The sequence below is a fragment of the Erythrolamprus reginae genome, chromosome 8, assembly GCF_031021105.1.
Source record: "Erythrolamprus reginae isolate rEryReg1 chromosome 8, rEryReg1.hap1, whole genome shotgun sequence".
Taxonomy (NCBI): domain Eukaryota; kingdom Metazoa; phylum Chordata; class Lepidosauria; order Squamata; family Dipsadidae; genus Erythrolamprus; species Erythrolamprus reginae.
This window is the reverse complement of record NC_091957.1, coordinates 43,732,569-43,755,728: the sequence shown is the minus strand read 5'-3', so window position 1 is coordinate 43,755,728 and position 23,160 is coordinate 43,732,569. Positions and strand designations below refer to the sequence as shown.

The 23,160-nt window shown below is 42.7% G+C and overlaps 1 protein-coding gene across 1 annotated transcript in view; it reads right to left on the bottom strand.

The window, feature by feature from the left end:
• The window catches only part of ITM2A (integral membrane protein 2A), a 75,584-nt gene that overhangs the window by 21,759 nt on the left and 30,665 nt on the right, over positions 1 to 23,160 (bottom strand). Inside the window, exons 2-3 of the mRNA XM_070759794.1 lie at positions 7,469 to 7,566; positions 4,041 to 4,175 (exon numbers count right to left, since the gene is read on the bottom strand). Coding sequence (XP_070615895.1) covers positions 4,041 to 4,175; positions 7,469 to 7,564 — 231 coding nt within the window. The 5' untranslated portion in view covers positions 7,565 to 7,566. The remainder of the gene's footprint in view (positions 1 to 4,040; positions 4,176 to 7,468; positions 7,567 to 23,160) is intronic.

Below are 23,160 nucleotides of genomic sequence, written 5' to 3'. Positions count from 1 at the left end.
TCACCTCGAGGCTCGACTACTGTAATGCTCTCTACATGGGGCTACCTCTGAAAAGTGTTCGGAAACATCAGATCGTGCAGAATGCAGCTGCGAGAGCAGTCATGGGCTTACCTAGGTATGCCCATGTTTCACCATCACTCCGCAGTCTGCATTGGCTGCCGATCAATTTCCGGTCACAATTCAAAGTGTTGGTTATGACCTTTAAAGCCCTTCATGGCATCGGACCAGAATACCTCCGAGACCGCCTCCTGCCGTACGAATCCCAGCGACCGATTAGGTCCCACAGAGTGGGCCTTCTCTGGGTCCCGTCAACTAAACAGTGTCGGTTGGCGGGCCCCAGGGGAAGAGCCTTCTCTGTGGCGGCACCGGCTCTCTGGAAACAACTCCCCCCGGAGATTAGAACTGCCCCTACTCTTCCTGCCTTCCGTAAACTCCTTAAAACCCACCTTTGCCGTCAGGCATGGGGGAATTAAGACATCTCCCCCTGGGCATGTTTAAATTGTGTATGGCATGCTTGTGAGTGTGTCTGTTAGTATATGGGGTTTTCTTTTAAATCTTAAATGTTTTAAACTTGCTCGGATTATTTATGATTTGTTTTCTCTGCTGTGAGCCACCCCGAGTCCTCGGAGAGGGGCGGCATACAAATCTAAATAATAAATAAATAAATAAATAAATAAATAAATATATACCTACTAAAACCCTCATTGTGTATTGGACAAAATAAATAAATAAATAAAATAAATAAAGCATGCTAACTAGATGAATATCTGATAAGCAGATTCTTTCCCCTTTTTAATAATAATAATAATTATTATTATTATTATTATTATTATTATTATTATTATTAAAAAGGGGAAAGAATCTGCTTATCAGATATTCATCTGGTTAGCGTCCTTTATTTTATTTATTTATTTATTTATTTTGTCCATTATTATTATTATTATTATTATTATTATTATTATTATTATTATTATTTATTAAATTTATATGCCGCCCCTCCACCAAAACTAAGGTGCCTCTTATATTCCAGTATATCTTATACAGTACTCTGAAAAGTATGCTAGTTGTAAGCTGCGGTCCAGGGTTTGGATACCCCTGCCCTAAAGGATTTGGATTTAAACATGAAACCCACCAGTGTTATTTCCAATGTGGCTTCAATCAACTCACCTACTTTAAATATTCTAGTGTATGTTTCAGTTGAACTATTGTTCCCCAGAATATAGGATAAACATGTCCTTATATACTGAAGGAAACATGACTTGGCTTTTTTTTCTCCAGTCACAAGGGAACTACTGGAAATAACAATTTCAGATTTTATTGGAGCTGCTGGAAACTTTGTTCTTTTCCCTCCAATATTTTGTGGCATCAAGCTCCCAAGCTTACCCTACGGTCTTCCCTGGCTTGTTTTGAGCAAACATTATGACAATCAAGTAGCTCACAAGATCCGCTTCCCTCGAATTCACTTTTGGCTTTCATTCTTTCTCTGCAACATATTTTAAACTTCAGCCACCTTTACTCTAAATCAGAAGTCTTTAAATTTGGCAACTTTAAGACTTGTGGTCTTCCAGAATTCTCCAGCGAGCATAGCTCCACAAATTTTAAAGTTGTCAAGTTTGGGGACCCCTGTTCTAAATTTACATTTTATTTTATTTTATTTCTTTCTTTCTTTCTTTTGTCCAATACTCAATACATATTGAAGAGAATAGACATGAAGTATTATATATAAAGAGAAGATATAAAAATAGAGGAGAAGATAGATGAAGGAAGAAAAGATATATGATATATGAGATAAGGAGAGACAATTGGACAGGGGACGAAAGGCACACTAGTGCACTTATGTACGCCCCTTACTGACCACTTAGGAACCTGGAGAGGTCAATCGTGGATAGTCTAAGGGAGAAATGTTGGGGGTTAGGGGTTGACACTACTGAGTCCGGTAATGAGTTCCACGCTTCGACAACTCGATTGCTAAAGTCATATTTTTTCCAGTCAAGCTCGGAGCAATTAATATTAAGTTTGAATTTGTTGCGTGCTCTTGTGTTGTTGCGGTTGAAGCTGAAGTAGTCATTGACAGGCGGGACGTTGCAGCATATTTCAGAGTAAGCCCTGAGTCATTCGGAATGATTTCTGAATAAATTAGCATTGTTGTGTTAATAATGTGGTTTGCCTTTGGTGTGTTATGCTGTAGGACTTTTGCTGCTGCAGTTTATAAATCAAGTTTGTGTGCAGTGGAGCCTTGAGTAAGCCATGTTACTATGATAGGTTGCTTACTTAGCAATCATTTTCAAGAAAATTGTACTTTGCAATATTGTCATGTTTTTTTGTGATTTGAAAATGTTCTATTACCTTTAAAAAAAAAACCTCTGCCTTATTTACATTGCTTTCATTTAGTCCCAAAGAGAAGAAATCCATATAATATGGAAAGCAGCTACATATGTAATATCCCTAAATATACCACTAGTTGTATTTTTGAAGTCATAGGAATGCAATTCTTTTAGAAGAAAAAAGAATAGAAATCTGAATAGAGTACCAATAGAGTATCTGGGACAGTAAAAAAAAAAATCAATACAAAACATATCTAAAGGTTAAGTTTTATTAAGACACCCATTTGCTCTCTAAATATGTTGGACTCCAACTTCCATCATTCTTGAAACAGGATGATGGGTACTGTTTGTCCAAAACATCCGTGAAGTACCAGACAAAAGTTTGAATTTTTTTTTTTTCAGAAGGCACAAAGAAAAAAATGAAATCAAGTTCCAGGACATAATTTGAAGAGGCAAAAGATCAAATTTGTTAAAAGGAAGAAATACAAGATCTTTCTCTGATCAGAATTAAAGGTTATCTCTAGTAACCCTTAATGGCCTTTTGCTTATTGGGGCTGAAATGATGAAGTTCTGAGGATTTTTTTTTATAAATAAGAGATGAAATAAAGGGGGGAAATATCATTTGCTTTGTTTTTTTAAAGGAATGTTGTGATCAGTTATTAAAATTGTTTATACTTGTTTGTGATGAAGGGGAAGACATTTCTTTATATACAGTGATACCTCGTCTTACAAACGCCTCGTCATACAAACTTTTCGAGATACAAACCCGGGGTTTAAGATTTTTTTCCCTCTTCTTACAAACAATTTTCACCTTACAAACCCACCACCGCCGCTGGGATGCCCCGCCTCCAGACTTCCGTGGCCAGCGAAGTGCCCGTTTTTGCGCTGCTGAGATTCTCCTGAGGCTCCCCTTCATGGGAAACCCCACCTCTAGACTTCTGTGTTTTTGTGATGCTGCAGGGGAATCCCAGCAGGGAAATCCCAGCAGCGCCAAAACAGGCGTTTTGCTGGCTATGGAAGTCCAGAGTTGCGGTTTTCCAGCGAGGGGAGCCTCAGTGAAATCGCAGCATCACAAAAACACAGAGGTCTGGAGGTAGGGTTTTGAGGACTTCAGCAGTGTTTTTGCGATGCTGCGATTTCACTGATGCTCCCTTCACTGGGAAACCCCACCTCTGGACTTCCGTTGCCAGAGAAGTGCTCATTTTTGCGATGCTGGAATTCCCCTGCTGGGATTCCCCTGCAGCATCGCAAAAACACAGAAGCACGGAGGTGGGGCTTCCCATGGAGGGGAGCCTCAGGGGAATCCCAGCAGCGCAAAAACAGGCGCTTTGGCTGGCAAAAGGGATGGATTTTGGGCTTGCACGCATTAATCGCTTTTCCATTGATTCCTATGGGAAACATTGTTTTGTCTTACAAACTTTTCACCTTAAGAACCTCGTCCCGGAACCAATTAAGTTTGTAAGACAAGGTATCACTGTATTTTCTTTTTTCTTTCCTGTATACTTATTACTTTCTATTTATTTTCTATCTTCTATTTTTAATTGGTATTATTTTTTATTGTAAGTATGACTTTTAATGAAGGACCTATTAAAAATACATTATGTATCATTTCTGTTCTGTCGGTCTATTGGATTTATTTAATAGTAAACTGTTCCCAGAATTGTCATGGGAAGTGGTATCCAAATCTTTTAAATAGAAAAGCAAAGCCAAACTCACCATCTCTTGGTTGGCTGTGACGTGAAGCCGCCCAAAGGTTGAATTGGGACTTGCAAAAAACCTAGGCTTTTCATTTTCTCTACGGAAATCAGACGCCCATAGAAATCGGATGTCAGAGATGCAAACTTTTGCTGGCTGTAAACAAAGACCAATATTGTAAAATGTGAATTACCTTGCAGGATCCGCCTTCCAAACTTAGGAAGGAGCTGTATATCTGAAACATTTCACTGTTTAGAGAGAAGAAGCAAGTGAACATAAGAAATAGGCTATATGTATTTTATGCTGGCTACAGATGTATCTACACTTTGATTTGTCTATATTTGCAGTTTCACCTTTAAAGAATTTTCCACCTTCTCAAATCAGGGTTGCTTCTGTGCTTTTGCACCCCAATATCATCACTGCCTTCCCAAACACCCTTTGATTGATTTTATTTATTTATTTTTATTTATTAGATTTGTATGCCGCCCCTCTCCAAAGACTCGGGGCAGCTCACAACAGTAATAAAAACAATATAGCAGTTAAAAAACATATAAAACCCTATCATTATTTTAAAAAACCAAACAGCACATTCATACCAAACATAAAACAAAGTATAAAAAAAGCCTGGGGGAAAGGTGTCTCAACTTCCCCATGCCTGGCGGTATAAGTGATTCTTGAGTAGTTTACGAAAGACAAGGAGAGTGGGGGTAGTTCTAATCTCCGGGGGGAGTTGGTTCCAGAGGTCCGGGACCACCACAGAGAAAGCTCTTCCCCTGGGGCCCGCCAAACGACATTGTTTAGTCAACGGGACCCGGAGAAGGCCAACTCTGTGGGACTTTATCGGTCGCTGGCATTCGTGCGGTAGCAGGCGGTTCCGGAGGTACTCTGGTCCAATGCCATGATTCCCGAATTCATCCATTTTCTCAGTCTGTAATAATAATAATACTTTGAAACTTAACTAACTAAACAGGTTTGGTTTGCCCAACCTGCTACGCCAGCAAAAACACAAACAAACAGAAAAACAAAAACACACGCTCCAAAAAAGTGGAGCGGCCAAGGTAGATAAAGGCTCCTGCAAGTGTGGCACATCATTGATGAAATAACTAGGACAGTGATGGCGAACCTTTTTTTCCTTGGATGCCGGAAGAGTCTGCATGCATGCTATCGCACATGCATGGGTGCTCCAGCTCTACCGGTCCTTGGAGGAAACCGATTATCTAGGCCCTCAACAGTCAGGATTCAGGCCCGACTACAGCATGGAAACTGCTTTGGTCGCATTGATGGATGATCTCTGACGGGCCCAGGACAGGGGTTTATCCTCCGTCCTGGTGCTTCTCGACCTCTCAGCGGCTTTTGATACCTTCGACCATGGTATCCTGCTGCGCCGGCTGGAGCGGTTGGTAGTGGGAGGCACTGTTCTTCAGTGGTTCTCCTCCTGCCTCTTGGGTCAGTCGCAGTCGGTGTTACTGGGGGATCAGAGGTCAACTTCTAGGCTTCTCCCTTGTGGGGTGCCTCAGGGGTCGGTCCTCTCCCCCCTGGTATTTAATATCTACTTGAAACCGCTGGGCGAGATCATCCAAAGGCATTGGGTGAGGTATCATCAGTACGCTGATGATACCCAGTTGTACATCTCCACCCCATGTCCAGTCAACGAAGCAGTGGAAGTGATGTGCCAGTGCCTGGAGGCTGTTGGGGTCTAGATGGATGTCAACAGACTCAAGCTCAACCCTGATAAGATGGAGTGGCTGTGGGTTATGCCTCCCAAGGACAATTCCATCTGTCCGTCCATCACCCAGGGGGGATTACTGACCTCCTCAGAGAGTGTCTGCAACTTGGGCGTCCTCCTCGATCCACAGCTTACATTAGAGAAACATCTTTCAGCTGTGGCGAGGGGGGCGTTTGCCCAGGTTCGCCTGGTACACCAGTTGTGGCCCTACCTGGACCGGGAGTCACTGCTCACAGTCACTCATGCCCTCATCACCTCGAGGTTCGACTACTGTAACAGTCTCTACATGGGGCTCCCATTGAAGAGTGTTCGGAAACTTCAGATCATGCAGAATGCAGCTGCGAGAGCAATCATGGTCTTCCCTAGGTATGCCCATGTTTCACCAACACACCGCAGTCTGCATTGGTTGCCGATCAGTTTCCGGTCACAATTCAAAGTGTTGGTTATGACCTATAAAGCCCTTCATGGCATCAGACCAGAATATCTCCGGGACCGCCTTCTGCTGCACGAATCCCAGCGACCAGTTAGGTCCCACATAGTTGGCCTTCTCCGGGTCCCGTCGACTAAACAATGTCTGGCGGGACCCAGGGGAAGAGCCTTCTCTATGGCGGCCCTGACCCTCTGGAACCAGCTCCCCCCGGAGATTAGGATTGCCCCCACCCTCCTTGCCTTTCGTAAACTTCTTAAAACCCACCTCTGCCATCAGGCATGGGGGAATGGAGACATCTGCCCCAGGCCTATATAGTCATTTGGAGTCCATTTAATCTCACGTCGACTGCTTCAGTCGCTCCATCCAGCCACCTCATTCTCTGTCGTCCCCTTCTTCTTTTGCCCTCAATCGTTCCCAGCATTCGGTTCTTCTCCAGTGAGTCCTTCCTTCTCATTCGGTGGTCAAAGTATTTGAGTTTCATTTTCAAGATCTGTCCTTCTACGAACAAATCATTTTCTTACAGCTGCCTTGAATCTAGTCCTACTTTTGTGCTTGGGAGAAATTACTCCAAAGACTTGTTTTTCACACCGCTTCAGCTATCTAGCGGTGGAAGGAAACGTGGAGAGAACTTATCTTCTCAACCCACACCACCTACAACTGGAAATTAAGTTCTTGGAAATTGATAGGAGAGTGCGATGGCGAACAGTTAAAGCTATGTCAGAAGACCAGGATTTTTTTACTGAGCAACAAAAGTAGACTAACAACCCTGGGCCTAGAACTACGGCGCCTAAAACACGATTTGAGTATTGCCCACAAGATCATATGCTGCAATGTCCTACCAGTCAATGACTACTTCAGCTTCAACCGCAATAACACAAGAGCACGCAACAGATTCAAACTTAATACGAACCGCGCCAAACTTGACTGTAAAAAGTATGATTTCAACAATCGAGTTATCGAAGCGTGGAACTCATTACCAGACTCAATTGTGTCAACCCCTTACCCCCAACACTTCTCCCTTAGACTCTCCACGATTGACCTCTCCAGGTTCCTAAGAGGCCAGTAAGGGGCGTACATAAGTGCACTGGTGTGCCTTTCGTCCCCTGTCCAATTGTCTCTCCTTTCTTTCACCTATCTTATATATTCTCTTCCTTTCATATATCCTCTCCTCTAAGTTCACTTTCACCCTCTTTTATATTATCACATGTCTATTTTTCTTCCTATGTATCTGTGTATTGGACAAACGAATAAATAAATAAAAAATAAAATAACATGATGATAGTTGCTACTCACCTGCTTTCTTTTGGCATTCACAAGCGCTGATTGGGGTTTTCTCACTTTCTTCCTATCAGTGGAAACTTTTGCTTGAGATGCCCTCAAAGGCTCCATACCTGGAAGGAAAAACAATTGGTTTCCTCAACCAGAGACCATCTGGTTATTCCATGGTTGTTCTGAAGAAGAAGAAGAATAGCCGATGTTTCTTCTGCTCCTCCTAAGCGAAGTGATGTTTTCTATCTAAGGAAATACCCCCAACGTATCTTCTTTGTCCTTAGGCTCAATGCTTTCACCTGCTCAGGAGCTTATGTGGTGTCTATCACCTTTTGCCCAGAGTGAAAAATAACTCTTTGACCAGTTTGTTAAGTGCTCAGGCACAAAATTGCCTGGAATGTGGAGTAACCAAGGCTCACGACCACTGTCCAGCCATGACCAAATCTTGGACTTTTTTTCTCTTTTCCCCTTTATCAGATTCTTCTAAATTTCTTTATGGCTGGAAATGTAACCCTTTTGCTGTTAGCTCGGATGAGCTAGGTAGAGATAAGTAATTAAAATGAAAATTCTGGAAAATTCTCATAGATGTATTGTGTTGCGTTGTGTTGCGTTGCATTGCGTTGTACAGTGATACCTTGTCTTACAAACTTAATTGGTTCCAGGACGAGGTTCTTAAGGTGAAAAGTTTGTAAGATGAAACAATGTTTCCCATAGGAATCAGTGGAAAAGCGATTAATGCGTGCAAGCCCAAAACTCACCCCTTTTGCCAGCCGAAGCACCCGTTTTTGCACTGCTGGGATTCCCCTGAGGCTCCCCTCCATGGGAAACCCCACCTCCGGACTTCCATTGCCAGCGAAGCACTCGTTTTTGCGGTGCTGGGATTCCCCTGCTGGGATTTCCCTGCAGCATCACAAAATCATGGAAGTCTGGAGGTGGGGTTTCCCATGGAGGGGAGCCTCAGGGGAATCCCAGCAGCACAAAAACGGGTGCTTCACTGGCAACGGAAGTCTGGAGGCAGGGCATCCCAGCGGCAATGGTGGGTTTGTAAGGTGAAAATAGTTTGTAAGAAGAGGCAAAAAAATCTTAAACCCCGGGTTTGTATCTCGAAAAGTTTGTATGACGAGGCGTTTGTAAGACGAGGTATCACTGTATTAGATTAGATTAGATTTATTGGATTTATATGCTGCCCCTCTCCGCAAACTCGGGGCGGCTCACAACAAGGTATTGTATTGTATTGTATTGTATTGTGGTACCTCTACCTAAGAACGCCTCTACTTATGAACTTTTCTGGATAAGAATCAGGTTTTCAAGATTTTTTTGCCGCTTCTCGAGAACCATTTTCCACTTTTTACTTATAATTTTTACTTTCATATATCCATAACTCGGTTACACCAAATGCAACTAAATTCCTTTACATTATTTCTAAAATGCATGGATATGCCCAGTTAATTTATGATTTGTTCTGTTTTACACTATTAAGATTTACTATGTACCCCTCTTTGCTGGCAGTAAGGAGGGTTCGTTTTGTTTTCAAAGGAAGCAATTTATCCCTTGCTTTAGTATAAGTTCCTAATTTTTTTTTAAAAAAAAAGAAATTCCCAGGCTAGGTCTGGGAGAGAATGATTGACATAATGACATCCAGCTGTCTTCTATGCCCAAGAGAGGGCTAACTAAATCAAAGCTTTATTACAGGCAAAAGAGATGAACAAACTTTGGACCTCCCTGTTCCAACTCCAACAACACCTTAATCACTACGTCACAAAGTAGTTCATAAAGAATTGTGCAATCTGTAATTTTCCCTGTTACATGTTATGCAAGCAAGAATTGGACCACGAAAGAGGATTGAAAGAATATTAATGCTTTTGAATGTTGGTATTGAAGAAGACTCCTGAGGAACACCAAGAGTAACCACGAAAACAAAGCCAATGGATTATAGATACATCAATCTAGTGTTCTCCCTTAAGGCACAAATCACCAGGCTGAAATTATTTTCTTTTAGACATAATAGAAACATAGAAACAGAAACATAGAAGTCTGATGGCAGAAAAAGACCTCATGGTCCATCTAGTCTGCCCTTATACTATTTTCTGTATTTTATCTTAAGATGGATATATGTTTATCCCAGGCATGTTTAAATTCAGTTACTGTGGATTTATCTACCACGTCTGCTGGAAGTTTGTTCCAAGGATCTACTACTCTTTCAGTAAAATAATATTTTCTCATGTTGCTTTTGATCTTTCCCCCAACTAACCAGATTGTGCCCCCTTGTTCTTGTGTTCACTTTCCTATTAAAAACACTTCCCTCCTGGACCTTATTTAACCCTTTAATATATTTAAATGTTTCGATCATGTCCCCCCTTTTCCTTCTGTCCTCCAGACTATACAGATTGAGTTCATTAAGTCTTTCCTGATACGTTTTATGCTTAAGACCTTCCACCATTCTTGTAGCCCGTCTTTGGACCGGTTCAATTTTGTCAATATCTTTTTGTAGTACATAATTTATAATACATAAACAGCCAGCTCCCTTGAGAAATCCAGTAGGGTAGAAGAAAAAATAAAACAAGGACAGCAAATGTAGAAATGGTTATGCCATCAGAAGACCGAATAACCTGGGCTGAACTTGGGCTCTCTTGGAGAAGATCTAACTTCTAAGACAGTGATGGTGAACCTTTTTTCCCTCCGGTGCCAAAAGACCATGCGCGCATGCTATCGCGCATGTGTGAGTGCCCACACCCATAGTCCAATGCCTATGGAGGACGAAAACAGCTTCCCCTGCCCCCTGGAGGCTCTCTGGAGGCTGGAAATGGCCTGTTTCCCAACTTCTGGTTATTGGGCCTAGTAGACCCATGTTTCGCCGTACCCAGGCTGCCAGAGCCCCTGTGTGAGCCAAAAATCAGCTAGTCGGCACACACTTGCACATTGGATCTGAGCTAGGGAATGGCTCCCGTGCCAGCAGATATGGCTCCATGTGCCACCTGTGGCATCTGCGCCATAGATTCACCATTACTGTACTAGGACATCGATTTGATAGCACATAATGCTACCGGGCCAGTTTGGTCTAGTGTTGGTCTAGAAACCAGGAGATGGTGAGTTCATGTCCCACCTTAGCTATGAAAACTGGGTGACCTTGGGTCAGTCATTCTCTGTCAGTCCAACCCACAAGGGGGATTGTTGTGGGGAAAATATGAGGAGGAAAGAGTATTAGGTATGTTCACCACTTTGAAATATTTATAAAAATAAAAAAGTGATAAAATACAATAAATGAAAGAGAAAATGTCTATGGAGCATTTAGAAGCGTGAAAAGCAAAACGTTTTCCAAGAAAGAAACCATCTGCAGGACAATAATGGGATATACATCAATATAAATATAGCCAGTCCTACACAAAAATCTGCTTGCTAGCATAACAGGTCCTTCATCTTCTCTTACAGGGCATAATAATATTTAAGGAGAGTGAAGGGGAATCAACCATTTTTGTTGTTTGGGGAAACATACTGAAAATAACCTGCTATCTTGTCAAAAATAGAAGTACCACTCAACACCTGCTCTATGCTTTGATCTTTGTTTCCATACAGCAAAGGACTTCAAACACCAGGGTTATGCACTCCCGCCTGTTTCTTCTTTCTTGTGTGATGTGCTTAAAAACTTGGCCTGCCTCTTAATGAGTACCTCTACCTAAGAATGCCTCTACTTATGAACTTTTCTAGATAAGAATGGGGTGTTCAAAAACTTTTTGCCTCTTCTCAAGAACCATTTTCTACTTACAAACCCGAGCCTCTGAAACTGTAACCGGAAAAGGCATGGAGAAGCCTCCATGGGGCCTCTCTAGGAATCTCCTGGGAGGAAACAGGGCTGGAAAAGGTGGGGAGAAGCCTCCATGGGGCCTCTCTAGGAATCTCCTGGGAGGAAACAGGGCTGGAAAAGGCAGGGAAAAGCCTCTCTGGGGCCTCTCTAGGAATCATCTGGGAAGAAACAGGACTGGAAAAGGCGGGGAGAAGCCTCCGTGGGGTCTCTCTAGGAATCTCCTGGGAGGAAATAGGGCCGGAAAAGGAGGAAGAAGCCTCCATAGGGCCTCTCTAGGAATTTCCTGAGAGGAAACAGGGCCTCCACCCTCCCTGTGGTTTCCCCAATCGCACACATTATTTGCTTTTACATTGATTCCTATGGGAAAAATTGCTTCTTCTTACAAACTTTCCTAATTCAGAACCTGGTCACGGAACGAATTAAGTTCGTAAGTAGAGGTACCACTGTACAGCCAAGTTCAGTGATGGGCAGCTACTTACATGGTCTGGTTCTCCGTAGGAAATTCCAGGATGTGCACACAGCTGTGTGTCCTCAACGCACACATGCGCACCCCCATGTGAGATTTGGCTTCTGAGCATGTGCAGCAAGTGAAATCTCACGTGCGTGAGATTTCAGCTACTTTTGCTGATTTTTTGCTTCTGCGCATGCATGGAAGCAAAAATATCGGCGGAAATTGCCGAAATCTCACTCGCAGGTGCCGGATTTTGCTTTCTGCGCTTGCACAGAAACCAAATCTTGCGCCAATAGGAGAAGGACACGCCGAGAGCAGCAAAGATCAGCGGCCCTTCACTGGCCGAGTTCCATCTGCTGCACACTCTAATCCATGTAGCTGTATTGATGTTCCACAAGGGTCTTTCCTATGTGCTCCTGCTGGCAAGTTTTTTAATTTCTTGATTTGTTTCAAAAGGATTTTGGTCACCACACTATAAAAAAGAATGTTGGCACCAGCGGACCAGTTCTTAGAACCAGTAACGCTGGCAGCAGTAGGCTCTGCCCACCTACCTGCGATACTTCTCCACATGCGCAGAAGTGTTGCACATATGCCCAAAGGTAGCAAAGTTAGTGTCAAGGTTCCAGGTAACATCTTTTTTTAATATAACTTTTTAAATTAATTTTAAGGTATAAAACACACACACAACATACAACAAGTGCTCAGTGATTTGTGCCCACCACCATTCTGCTTGGGTGGTGTTGTGGTTCACTCTGGCCCTGCTCCTGCCCCAAGGACTGTGGATGTGGGGGGAGACATCCACATGCTGCAGGCCTGTTTTGCCCCCGTTGGAATCTGATGATGAAGGCTCCTCTGAGTGGGGCAGACAGCTCAGAAGGAGATCAATTATCTAGCTCCTCCTTGGATTCGGAACAAGAGTTAATGATACAGCCACGCATGTGGAGAGCGATGCATAGGCAACAACAACCGAGAGATTATTATCAAAGAAAATGAGGCCACCTGTGGTTGGGTGGGGCTGTGGTAATTAGTGAGGCTGCTATAAATAGCAGCCTGTGGGTTTGGCCATTGTGGAGGATTATCTGATCGTTGTGTTTCGTGCCTGCTTGACTGACTTTGACTTTTTGTGTGCTGATTTTTCCCCGCTTTGAAACTAAACCAGAGCAAATTGTGTTTCACTTTGTGAAAGAAGAAGGACTGTGAATTGCCTCACAGCTGCAATCTAAGTATCACAGAACTGATAAAGGACTTGTACAAATTGCCAGTTTGTTTGGAGACGAGTGCTCTTTGCTATACCAAAAGAGGGCTTAGTTTAAAGAACATTGTTTTGAATTTTCAAACGTGTGTGTGTCTGAAATTTGTACCTGTGAATTTTTGGGAGGAGTTTACCAGAGAGCCCGACAGAACAGATGGGGGGCTAGACTAGATGAGCTACAAGATCCCATCCAACTAATCTGTAATTAGGTGCCTTTCTCTATTTCTTTGGCAACGGTCATCAGAACATATCCACAAGTGAAAAATAAACAGGCAATAGCACCATGCTCTGGAGGAAATCAGCTTTCGAAAGTTCCATCTGCAGCAAGAAACCAGATCTGTGAGCTGAACAGGTTCCTTGCAGTCTTTGTTTATGCAATTGTGTGTCTATCACAGCCAATGGAGGGACATTTTCCTGAAAAGAGAGCTAAGAGCTATTTTTTCAGCTCCAGTTGTTTTACATACAGTGTAAAAGCACCGTGATGAAGTCATAAATCTGTGGCCAATAGAGAATTGAGATGGATGTTATACGTACATAGTATGTCGCGGTTTCTGACATTTGTGGCGAAAGGAAGTGTCTGGTTTTGAAAAATACAGGTGGGTTTCCTTCTTTAAGGATGGGCTATTTTTAAAAGAAGAAAGAAGCAGAAAAATTGATGAGATGATAAGACAAGAGAGAAGAGAGAAGGTAACCTTTATTGTCACTTTTTTCTGCAAACATCTGCACGCATTAAAAAAAATGAAATTCTGATGCCCATTCTCAAAAGGATTTGTGTGTGTGTGTATGCACATACGTACATGCACACATATACAGATGCTATATACATGCATACATATATATACCTCCACATGTATGTACGAGGGTCACCCAGAAAGTTATGCACCACATTTTTTTTCTCAGCCTACAGTAATGGTACGAATGCAAAACTTTAGATATACATTATTTGAATTGTCAGGAGTGTGTGTGTAAATTTTGTGTTTCTTCAGACAGATAGTGTAGCTGCAGCAGTGTTTCAAAATGCGTCGGCAAGTGATGTGTGTTGCAAGCAGCGTGTCATCATTGAATTTCTCACTGCGGAGAAAGAAACTGTTGGGAACATTCACAAACGTTTGTGTACAGTTGATGGAGAATCTGCAGTCGACAGAAGTACGGTTAGTCGCTGGGCACAGAGGGTGAGACCATTACAGTGCAGAACTGGCTTTGTGACCAGAACAAGGAATAATACCAACAGGGCATACACACCCTTGTGTCTCACTAAGCCTCCGTGGGGCCTCTCTAGGAATCTCCTGGAAGGAAACAGGGCCTCCACCCTCCCTGTGGTTTCCCCAATCACACACATTATTTGCTTTTACATTGATTCCTATGGGAAAAAACACTTCTTTTTACAAACTTTTCTACTTAAGAACCTGGTCACGGAAGAAATTAATTCAATTCAATTCAATTCAATTTATTAGATTTGTATGCCGCCCCTCTCCGAAGACTCGGGGCGGCTCACAACAACGATAAAAACAATATTATAATGGCACAAATTTAATATTAACAACTAAAAACCCTATCATAATTAAAAACCAAACAGCACATACATACCAAACATAAATTATAATGAGCCCGGGGGAAAGATGCCTCAAATCCCCCATGCCTGGCAGTATAGGTGGGTCTTAAGCAGTTTACGTAAGACAAGGAAGGTGGGAGCAGTTCTAATCTCTGGGGGAGTTGATTCCAGAGGGCCGGGGCCACCACAGAGAAGTCTCTTCCCCTGGGGCCCACCAGATGACATTGTTTAGTCGATGGGACCCGGAGAAGGCCAACTCTGTGGGACCTTATCAGCCGCTGGGATTCGTGCGGTAGCAGGCAATTCCGGAGGTACTCTGGTCCAATGCCATGTAGGGCTTTAAAGGTCATGACCAACACTTTGAATTGTGACCGGAAACTGATTGGCAGCCAATGCAGGCCACGGAATGTTGTAGATACGTGGGCGAATCTGGGAAGCCCCACAATGGCGCGTTCTGCACGATTAAGTTCGTAAGTAGAGGTATCACTGTATATTATTTTACAACACTTAGTACCAACAGTTTCATTCGGCTTCATGAAAAGCCTTTTTACTTTATATGCATATTCTTATATTTAGTTTCAACAATAGCCATTTTATATTTTTACAGTTATTTAACATGGTACCCCTGTGTACAGCTTTATTTCTGCTTCTTCTTTTCTATCCATCCTATAATTCCTCATTTAAGAATGTTTCTCTTTTCTGGGAAACGAGAAACGATCTCTTGGATTCAGGTTATCTAAATGTGCCATCTTGTGGCAGACAGGGGGAAGTATAAATACTGTATCCCTGCTTTTATTTTTATTTTATTATATTTTTATTTGCTTAAATGAATCTGGACAGCTTACAAGTTTAAACACAAATTTGCCCCCGCTATAATGAGGATGAATTCGAGTCTATTCCAACAAATTGATCTAAATGTTCTGATAAAAGAACATCTAGCCAAATTCAGAGAAAGTTGTCTGTTGGCTTGAGAAAGTTGTTTATTGGCATATCATTATTTTTCTTCCTTTTGTGAAACCAAAATTATCCTCTAAGGGAAAGAAAAAACACCATTCAAGTCAAGGTCAGTTGCTGGAATGTACGTGAACACACCCAGGGATGTATACGTTTTTGGGGGGTGGTTGTGGAAGATTTGCACCGAGGTGTGACTTAGGAGTGGTGCAGATATTTCATTCCACATTCCAGCAAAGTTTTATCAGTTCAACGCAGGGGTGGGCTGCTGCCCAGACGGGGTGGGGTGGGGGAGGTGGGACATAGTGGGGTAGCAAAAATGGAGCTGCACCCCAGAGCACCCAGTTTGCATCGAAAGATGTTGAAAGAAAATGCAGGGCGTCTTCTCTGGGCAGCCTCTGCGTTCCTCCCGAAAGCGTTTAAAAACCCCAAAGTTGGCGATTCTGCTACAAACAAAAGTTTCTAGGAAAAGTGTAAGGAGATAAGATCTGGAATTAATTCTATGTGATCTGGGTTTCTGCCTTCCCCTCCTTTCCGAATGGCAGTAATTCTCTAGAACAGAGGTCTTCATAGCGGGCTGGAGAATTCTACGAGTTGAAATTTACAAGTCTTAAAATTGCCAAGTTTGGGGACCCCTGCTCTAGAAAATAAAATGAATTATGCTTGAAACTAATGTTTTGCCAGAAACCTTGATTTTGTTTGGTAGTCTGCAGGAAGGAGGGTTAAGACTGTTATGTGGAAAGGAGCATTTTGGGATATTCACTTAGGCTGTGAAAGTTAGCAAGGAACACTTTAGATTGTTGCCTTTGAGTAAGTGATTATTTTGTGATTGGCCATTTTAATCATTACGACAATGCTCAAAATGTGTTCTCAAAATTCTAAGTGAGACGTTTCTATCATTTCACTGTTCGATAGCCTACTATGGAACACATGCAAGAGATGCGCAAGCATACATACAGGAGTCAGATGCACAGGGGGGCAGGGGGTGACGGACACACCACCCGCACGTTGTTCACCCCAGAAGGCTGCAGGGAGGCCTACTAGGACCAAAACAGGGTGGAGAGGTCACACACACCTGCACAGAGGTAGGAGTAGCACGAGAGGGGAGGCACACATGAATGCGTAGGGGGCATGGGGAGGGTGTCACATGCGCATTGCATTTTGAGTGCCAGCACACACACACACTGTTGTGTGCATACACACTTTCAATACCCGGCGAGAAAAACATTAGCCATCACTGCCCTATACCATGTCAGACACAGTCAACCCAAGGCCAACTGATGAGGTCATTCTACCTTCTCCATCTCCCATTTCTTACCCATGTAGAATATTCCCTATTTTGTCTTTTTCTGTAAGTAGAGGGGATATTTCTAAGCATCTACCAACATTCCTTTTTTAAAAAAAATTCTAATGGCATAATGGGTACTTTCTGCTCTTCTATCTGGACTCGGCATGGATCAGAGTCACACACGCTGATTCAAATTTTGACCATAAGCAAAATCTATTGATAAAGCAAATTATGCAATCCACTGGTTAATGCTTAGGAATTCATGCTGGCAGCAGTTTCTCACTAATGAGCTGAGGATAAGGAAAGCTCGGGCTGTGAGCCAGAGAGCTATAAATCTGGTCCTTGAAGTGTTTCTGGCAGCTTGGACAAAACTTACTGTTCTGTAAAACTGTGCAAACATAACACAGGCAGGAAGGAAAAGGACTGGAACTCGGAAAGTCTTCTCAGCTTCGATTCTCCAGCAGCCATGATGAGGAATGTTGTTCGCCATGCTCCCTTCCCCTTAGAAAGTCCCTTATATACTGGTGAGGCATGGCCAAGTGTCCCATAGATCTATTAATGCCAAGAACCCCTTCTCTTCAGATATTCCTGCCTAGATCACATTCTCCTGACTCTTGCATCTAATGGGGGCCTCCTCCCCTGATCTCCCATTGTCCTCTGACTCACCATGTCCCATAACTGGGGGTGTTACAGTCTCTGGTGGTTCCTCAGTCTCCAATTCCCCTTCTATTTCACTCTCAGACTCAGATGGCAAGAACACTAGCTTGCGATGCCAGTACTCATCTGTCTCCTGGTCCTCGAAATCCATGACCAGTTGAGTCGGAGGTGGATCACTCACAACACATGTTAATATTTTTTTAAAAGCTCTTTCTGTCATTGGAATACTGGAAAGAAATTATGAAAACTGGGATTTTGTGGGTCTGCCTTGTTTGTCTGTCAACACGATAACTTTCTGAAAACAGAATCACAAGAGGGGTTGCAAAGTTCCTTTTCCGGGAACATCTTCACTTGATAGCTCTTGAGAACAGACACAGGAGGAGACCCATCAACAAACCCAGGAAACTGGCAGCCTTATTTCCTTAACACGGGGGAGAAATATTACGGCTAGGAAACAATTATCGTATTGAAATATCCTTCCCCCTGTTTTGCCTTTCCATTTGCTCCTCCTGCAATATTGAGTTACTAATCAATGCAACATGGCACGAGCAGTTAGTAAGAGGTCAGTTCCCTCCCTGCCCTTCCACCTTGTACTTCACAAAGTCCCAGTTAGGCCCGTAAAAGATTCCTGCGGGAAGTCCTTTACCTTGAGATTTTTCCACACCAAATCAAACAAACTGGACATCAGTGAAAATAACCTTGTTTTAGAGGTGCGTCTGTGTTGGTTTGTTGTGATTGTGTGTTTTCTATGGCTGCGGTCAATTTGTAAGGTCAGCAAAGCACTAGAAAGTCAGAAACTGAAAGCATTACAGTCAAGCGACGAATTCTGGAACCCAAGAAATCAGATGGATATAATCCAAAGTTTAGAACAGGTGTGTGTCCAAACAGTGGCCCTGGACAGCTAGTAATGTGGCCCTTTAAGATAATAAATGCTTAACTTTGCTATGGGATATACATTAAGTCTATTACAAATTGTATATGCCATAGTTCTTCTTCATTCAATGCAGCCCAGGAATGAATTTTTCTTTCTTTCTTTCTTTCTTTCTTTCTTTCTTTCTTTCTTTCTCTTTCTTTCTTTCTCTCTCTCTCTCTCACTCTTTCTGTCTGTCTTTCTGTCTTCCTTTCTTACTACCTCTCTCTACTTCATCTTTCTTTGCTTTCTTTCTCTTTCTCTCTCTTTCCTTCCTTCCTTGCTAGCTTCTTTCCTTGCTTCCTCCCACCCTTCCTTTCTCTCTCTCCTTCCTTCATCTTTCTTTCTTTCTTTCTTTCCTTCCTTCCTGTTTTGTTTCCTTCCCTTCCTTCCTTCCTTCCTTCCTTCCTGCCTGCCTGCCTGCCTGCCTGCCTGCCTGCCTTTCTTCTATCCATCCATCCATCCATCCAATGGGTGGAAGCTGAACAAGGAGAGAAGCAACTTAGAAGTAAGGATAAATCTCCTGACAGTTAGAGCAATTGATCAGTGGAACAGCTTGCCTCCAGAAGTTGTGAATGCTCCAACACTGGAAGTTTTTAAGAAGATGTTGGATAACCATCTGTTTGAAGTAGTGCAGGGTTTCCTGCATAAGCAGGGGGTTGGACTAGAAGACCTCCAAGGTCCCTTCCAACTCTGTTGTTGTTGTTGTTGTTGTTGTTGTTGTTGTTGTTGTTGTTGTTGTTGTTATTATCCATCCATCCATCCTCCCTTCCTCCCCCCTCCTCCCTCCCTCCCTCCCTCCCTTCCTTCCTTCTTTCTTTTTTCTTTCATTAGCCTCACGATAAACCAACAAATCGCATCCACAGATTCCACACCATGACATTTCCGTCATCTTGAAAAGCGCACCGATCCCTGCCACAGTTGGACAGCCCGTAGAAGTGGAAACACGATGCTCAATGATGCTAAACCTTCCGTCATGTTACATTTTCCAGTCCTTTTGTCCCTCCGTTGCTTTGTAATTGCAGATGGCTGGCAAATAAACACTTGGTCCAGTTTCCCCTCCCTCCCCCTCCCTCCAAAGGTTGGGCATTTCCTTGTTGAGGCTGGTCTAGCTATCAGCAGCATGTTTAAGTGCTTTTGAAGGCTTGTATACAGGCTCCTTTTACAGTGTATTTGAAGTTTGTAATCCTGCTTAAATGCACATAAATAGGAAGGATTAACAAACTGCCACGCGGAGGCCAAAGGAAGACAGAGCGAGCAGCAATCAATGGCCAACCTATCTGAAGAAGGGAATAAAACGGAGGAGAAGAGGGGGAGGAAACTGTCAACAAAAATAAAATGTTACCGATCCTCAGTCTTTTCTGTTTATACTGGAGGAAGCTTAAAATAATCTGTGGTTTCTGATGCTTGATTTAGTTTTCCACAAGCTTAATTAGCACCAGATTAAGTTTGCTGCCACTCTCACTTAGGGCCGAGATTGACAAATCCTTGCTGTTTATTTGTTTTCCAAAAAAAGAGGACCGGGGAACATAACGAGACGACACATTTAATAAGGCTGAAAGCAACGCTGGGGGAATATTAAGATATACAGAACTGGTGCCAATGGAAGGAGATGGCACGAGAGGCAGGGGGCATTTCTTGGAAGTCCACTTCTTTGATCAGGAATAGAGCCCGTTTATGGATGGTTTTCAGGAATTATGATATCCCAGAGAGCTCAAGATTTAAGAGGTTCCAAAGCTGGTTTTATGATCGCTGCATGTGGATCCAGAATTTCTGGGGTGCTGTAATCTTGTCTCCTCTTGTTCTCGATCTACCATCTGTGCTGGTTTATGGAAATCAAGAGCTTGGTCATGTCATCCGTGCTACCACAAGCATCTGCGCTGTGCTATTGTGCTGTCACCACAGACAGCAATGGTCAGCTTGTATTAAGACATGTTTTTTTAAAGACACTGCATTAGGGGAATTGTAGTTAGATTGCACTGTGGGTAATGTAGTTTTACATGTGACCACATCTGTGTATTCCTGTTGTGGTTAGCTCTGGCCCAGCGTGAGTGACAGTGAAGAGGGGAGTTTGGCAGACAGCCCAGGAGAAGATCAATCATCTGTATCATCCTTGGATTTTGAACAAGAATTAATGACACATTCACGCATGCGTAGAGTGATGCATAGGAGACAACAACTGAAGGATTATTACAGGAGATGATGCCACCTGTGGTTGGGTGGGGCTGCTGTAATTAGTGCTACAGATAAAAAGAACAGCGTGCTGGTTTAGCCTCGTGGCAGTTTATCTGATTCATTGTTTCATCAAGATCGTGGTATTTGTGCTGTTCAAGATTGTGTGTGGACTCTCTGGACTTTAGCATTGGACTCAATTTCCCAGTTATTGGGTAAGCAATGGGATTGCATTTAACCTGTGCCTTGTGTGTACCAGAAAATCCCTTTGACATTTAAAAAGGGAGCTGTTTCTGTTTTTCTGTTTATAAAAACTTTTGGGTTTTCCTTTTATCGTGTGGTGTGTGTCTTCCTGGACTAATTACCCTGTAATTAGGGGCGGTTGAAACATGCTGGCAGAACATATTCCTATTGGCTCTGACCCAGTATGAGGGGTAATTTGAGAGAGAATTCCAGCGGATTCATTGTTATTCAACAAGGAAGCCAACATGTAGAAGCAACATGTAGAACAGCCCGATGGCATAGCCGGGGATGATTCAACCTCTTTTTACTATACAGTGGGAAAGATTACACTGCAGAAGAATTGCATTATAATCATGAGTTATCGTGTGGATGCCTGTAATAAAATAATCTGTGAGATCTTATTGTGCTGAGTTATCTGACTGGGAAAAGTTCATTTCATACCAGCAAAAAATTTTTCCAGAAAAGAGAACCAGGGAATATAACAAGATGACACATTTAATAAGGCTGCAAGCAACGCTGGGGGAATATTAAGATATACAGAACTGGTGCCAATGGAACGAGATGGCATGAGATGCAGGGGGCATTTCTTGGAAGCCCACTTCTTTGATCAGAAATAGAGCCCGGTGGTGGATGGTTTTCAGGAATTATGATATTCTAGAGAGCTCAAGATTTAAGAGGTTCCAAAGCTGCTTGTGGATCCAGATTTTCTGGGGTGCTGTAATCTTGTCTCCATTTGTTTTTGGTCTACCATCAGTGCTGCTTTATGGAAAGCAAGAGTTGGGTCATATCATCCATGCTACCACAAGCCTCTGCTCGATACTATCCTTCTCTTCGCTGCTTTTGAAAACCATCCAGGAAACATCAAGGGGTCAAAAATACTGCCACCTGCCTATCAACAAGTGTGATCCAGCAGAATCAATAGCTGCTGTTCAATAACTTTCTTCAAACGGATTGCCTTCTTCAAAGGCTTTGGACCACAGTTTATCTAACTAAGCTGTGGTTCTCAAGATATTATTGGATTCCAGTGACCATCAGTACCAGTCAGTAGAGTTGGGGATGATGGAAGCTGTGGTTAAACCACATTTGAAGGATGACATGATAATGACCTCTGCAATAAGGAGGGGCCTTAATATTGTATTATGTAAGTCTGTAATGGCAATTTGGAATTACCGATCTATCTCCCACATTGGTTATACTAGGTTGCCGATCAGTTTCCGGTCACAATTCAAAGTGTTGGTTATGACCTATAAAGCCCTTCATGGCACCGGGCCAGGTTATCTCTGGGACCGCCTTCTGCCGCATGAATCCCAGCGACCAATTAGGTCCCACAGAGTGGGCCTTCTCCGGGTCCCGTCAACTAAGCAATGTCGTTTGGTGGGACCCAGGGGAAGAGCCTTCTCTGTGGCAGCCCCGGCCCTCTGGAACCAACTCCCCCCAGAGATTAGAATAGCCCCCACCCTTCTTGCCTTTCGTAAGCTTCTCAAAACCCACCTCTGTCGTCAGGCATGGGGGAACTAAAATATTCTTTCCCCCTAGGCTTCTACAATTTATGTATGGTATGTTTGTATGTATGATTGGCTTTAAAATAAGGGTTTTTAGCTGTCTTAGTATTGGATTGTCACATGTTGTTTTTACCACTGTTGTTAGCCGACCCGAGTCTACGGAGAGGGGCGACATACAAATCCAATAAATAAATAAAATAAATAAATAAGGATGTTGCTCGTATTCCCTTTTTGTCGTCTACAGATCCATTCTACCCTGTTTTCTGATAACAAAACATTGTTGTTATTTTTTGTTGTTGTTAGTTGTGAAGTCATGTCCAACCCATCGCGGCCCCATGGACAACATTCCTGCAGGCCTTCGTGTCCTCTGCTATCTCCTGGAGTTCATTTAAATTAACACCGACTGCTTCAGTAACTCCATCCATCCACCTTGTTCCCGGTCATCTCCTTCTTCTTTTGCCCTCAATCTTTCCCAGCATTAGGCTCTTTTACAGTGTGTCCTTCTTTCTCATATGGTGGCCAAAGTTTTTGAGTTTCATCTTCAGGATCTCCTCTGGGACTGACCACCTTGCAGTCCAAGGAACTTGCAGGAGTTTTCTCCAGCACCACAGTTCAAAGGGGTCAATCCTTTGGCGCTCACCTTTTCTTATGGTCGAACTTTCTTCAAACTGATTGCCTTCTTCAAAGGCTTTGGGCCACAGCCATCCCTTTTAAAGTCCAGAAAGTTTTGTCCTTGTCTTCTTCTTTTTTGAATATGTTTTATTGATTTTTTAAAATATAAGACAGACAAAACAAACAACATTTAACATATATAGGAGCTACCATTGCTCCTCTTATTATAGAAGTCTTCTTAATACAAAAATGAAGAAACTAATTATATTTAGATCAATACAGAAAAGTTAACTTATCAATAAAAAAATCCATTTGTATTCAATA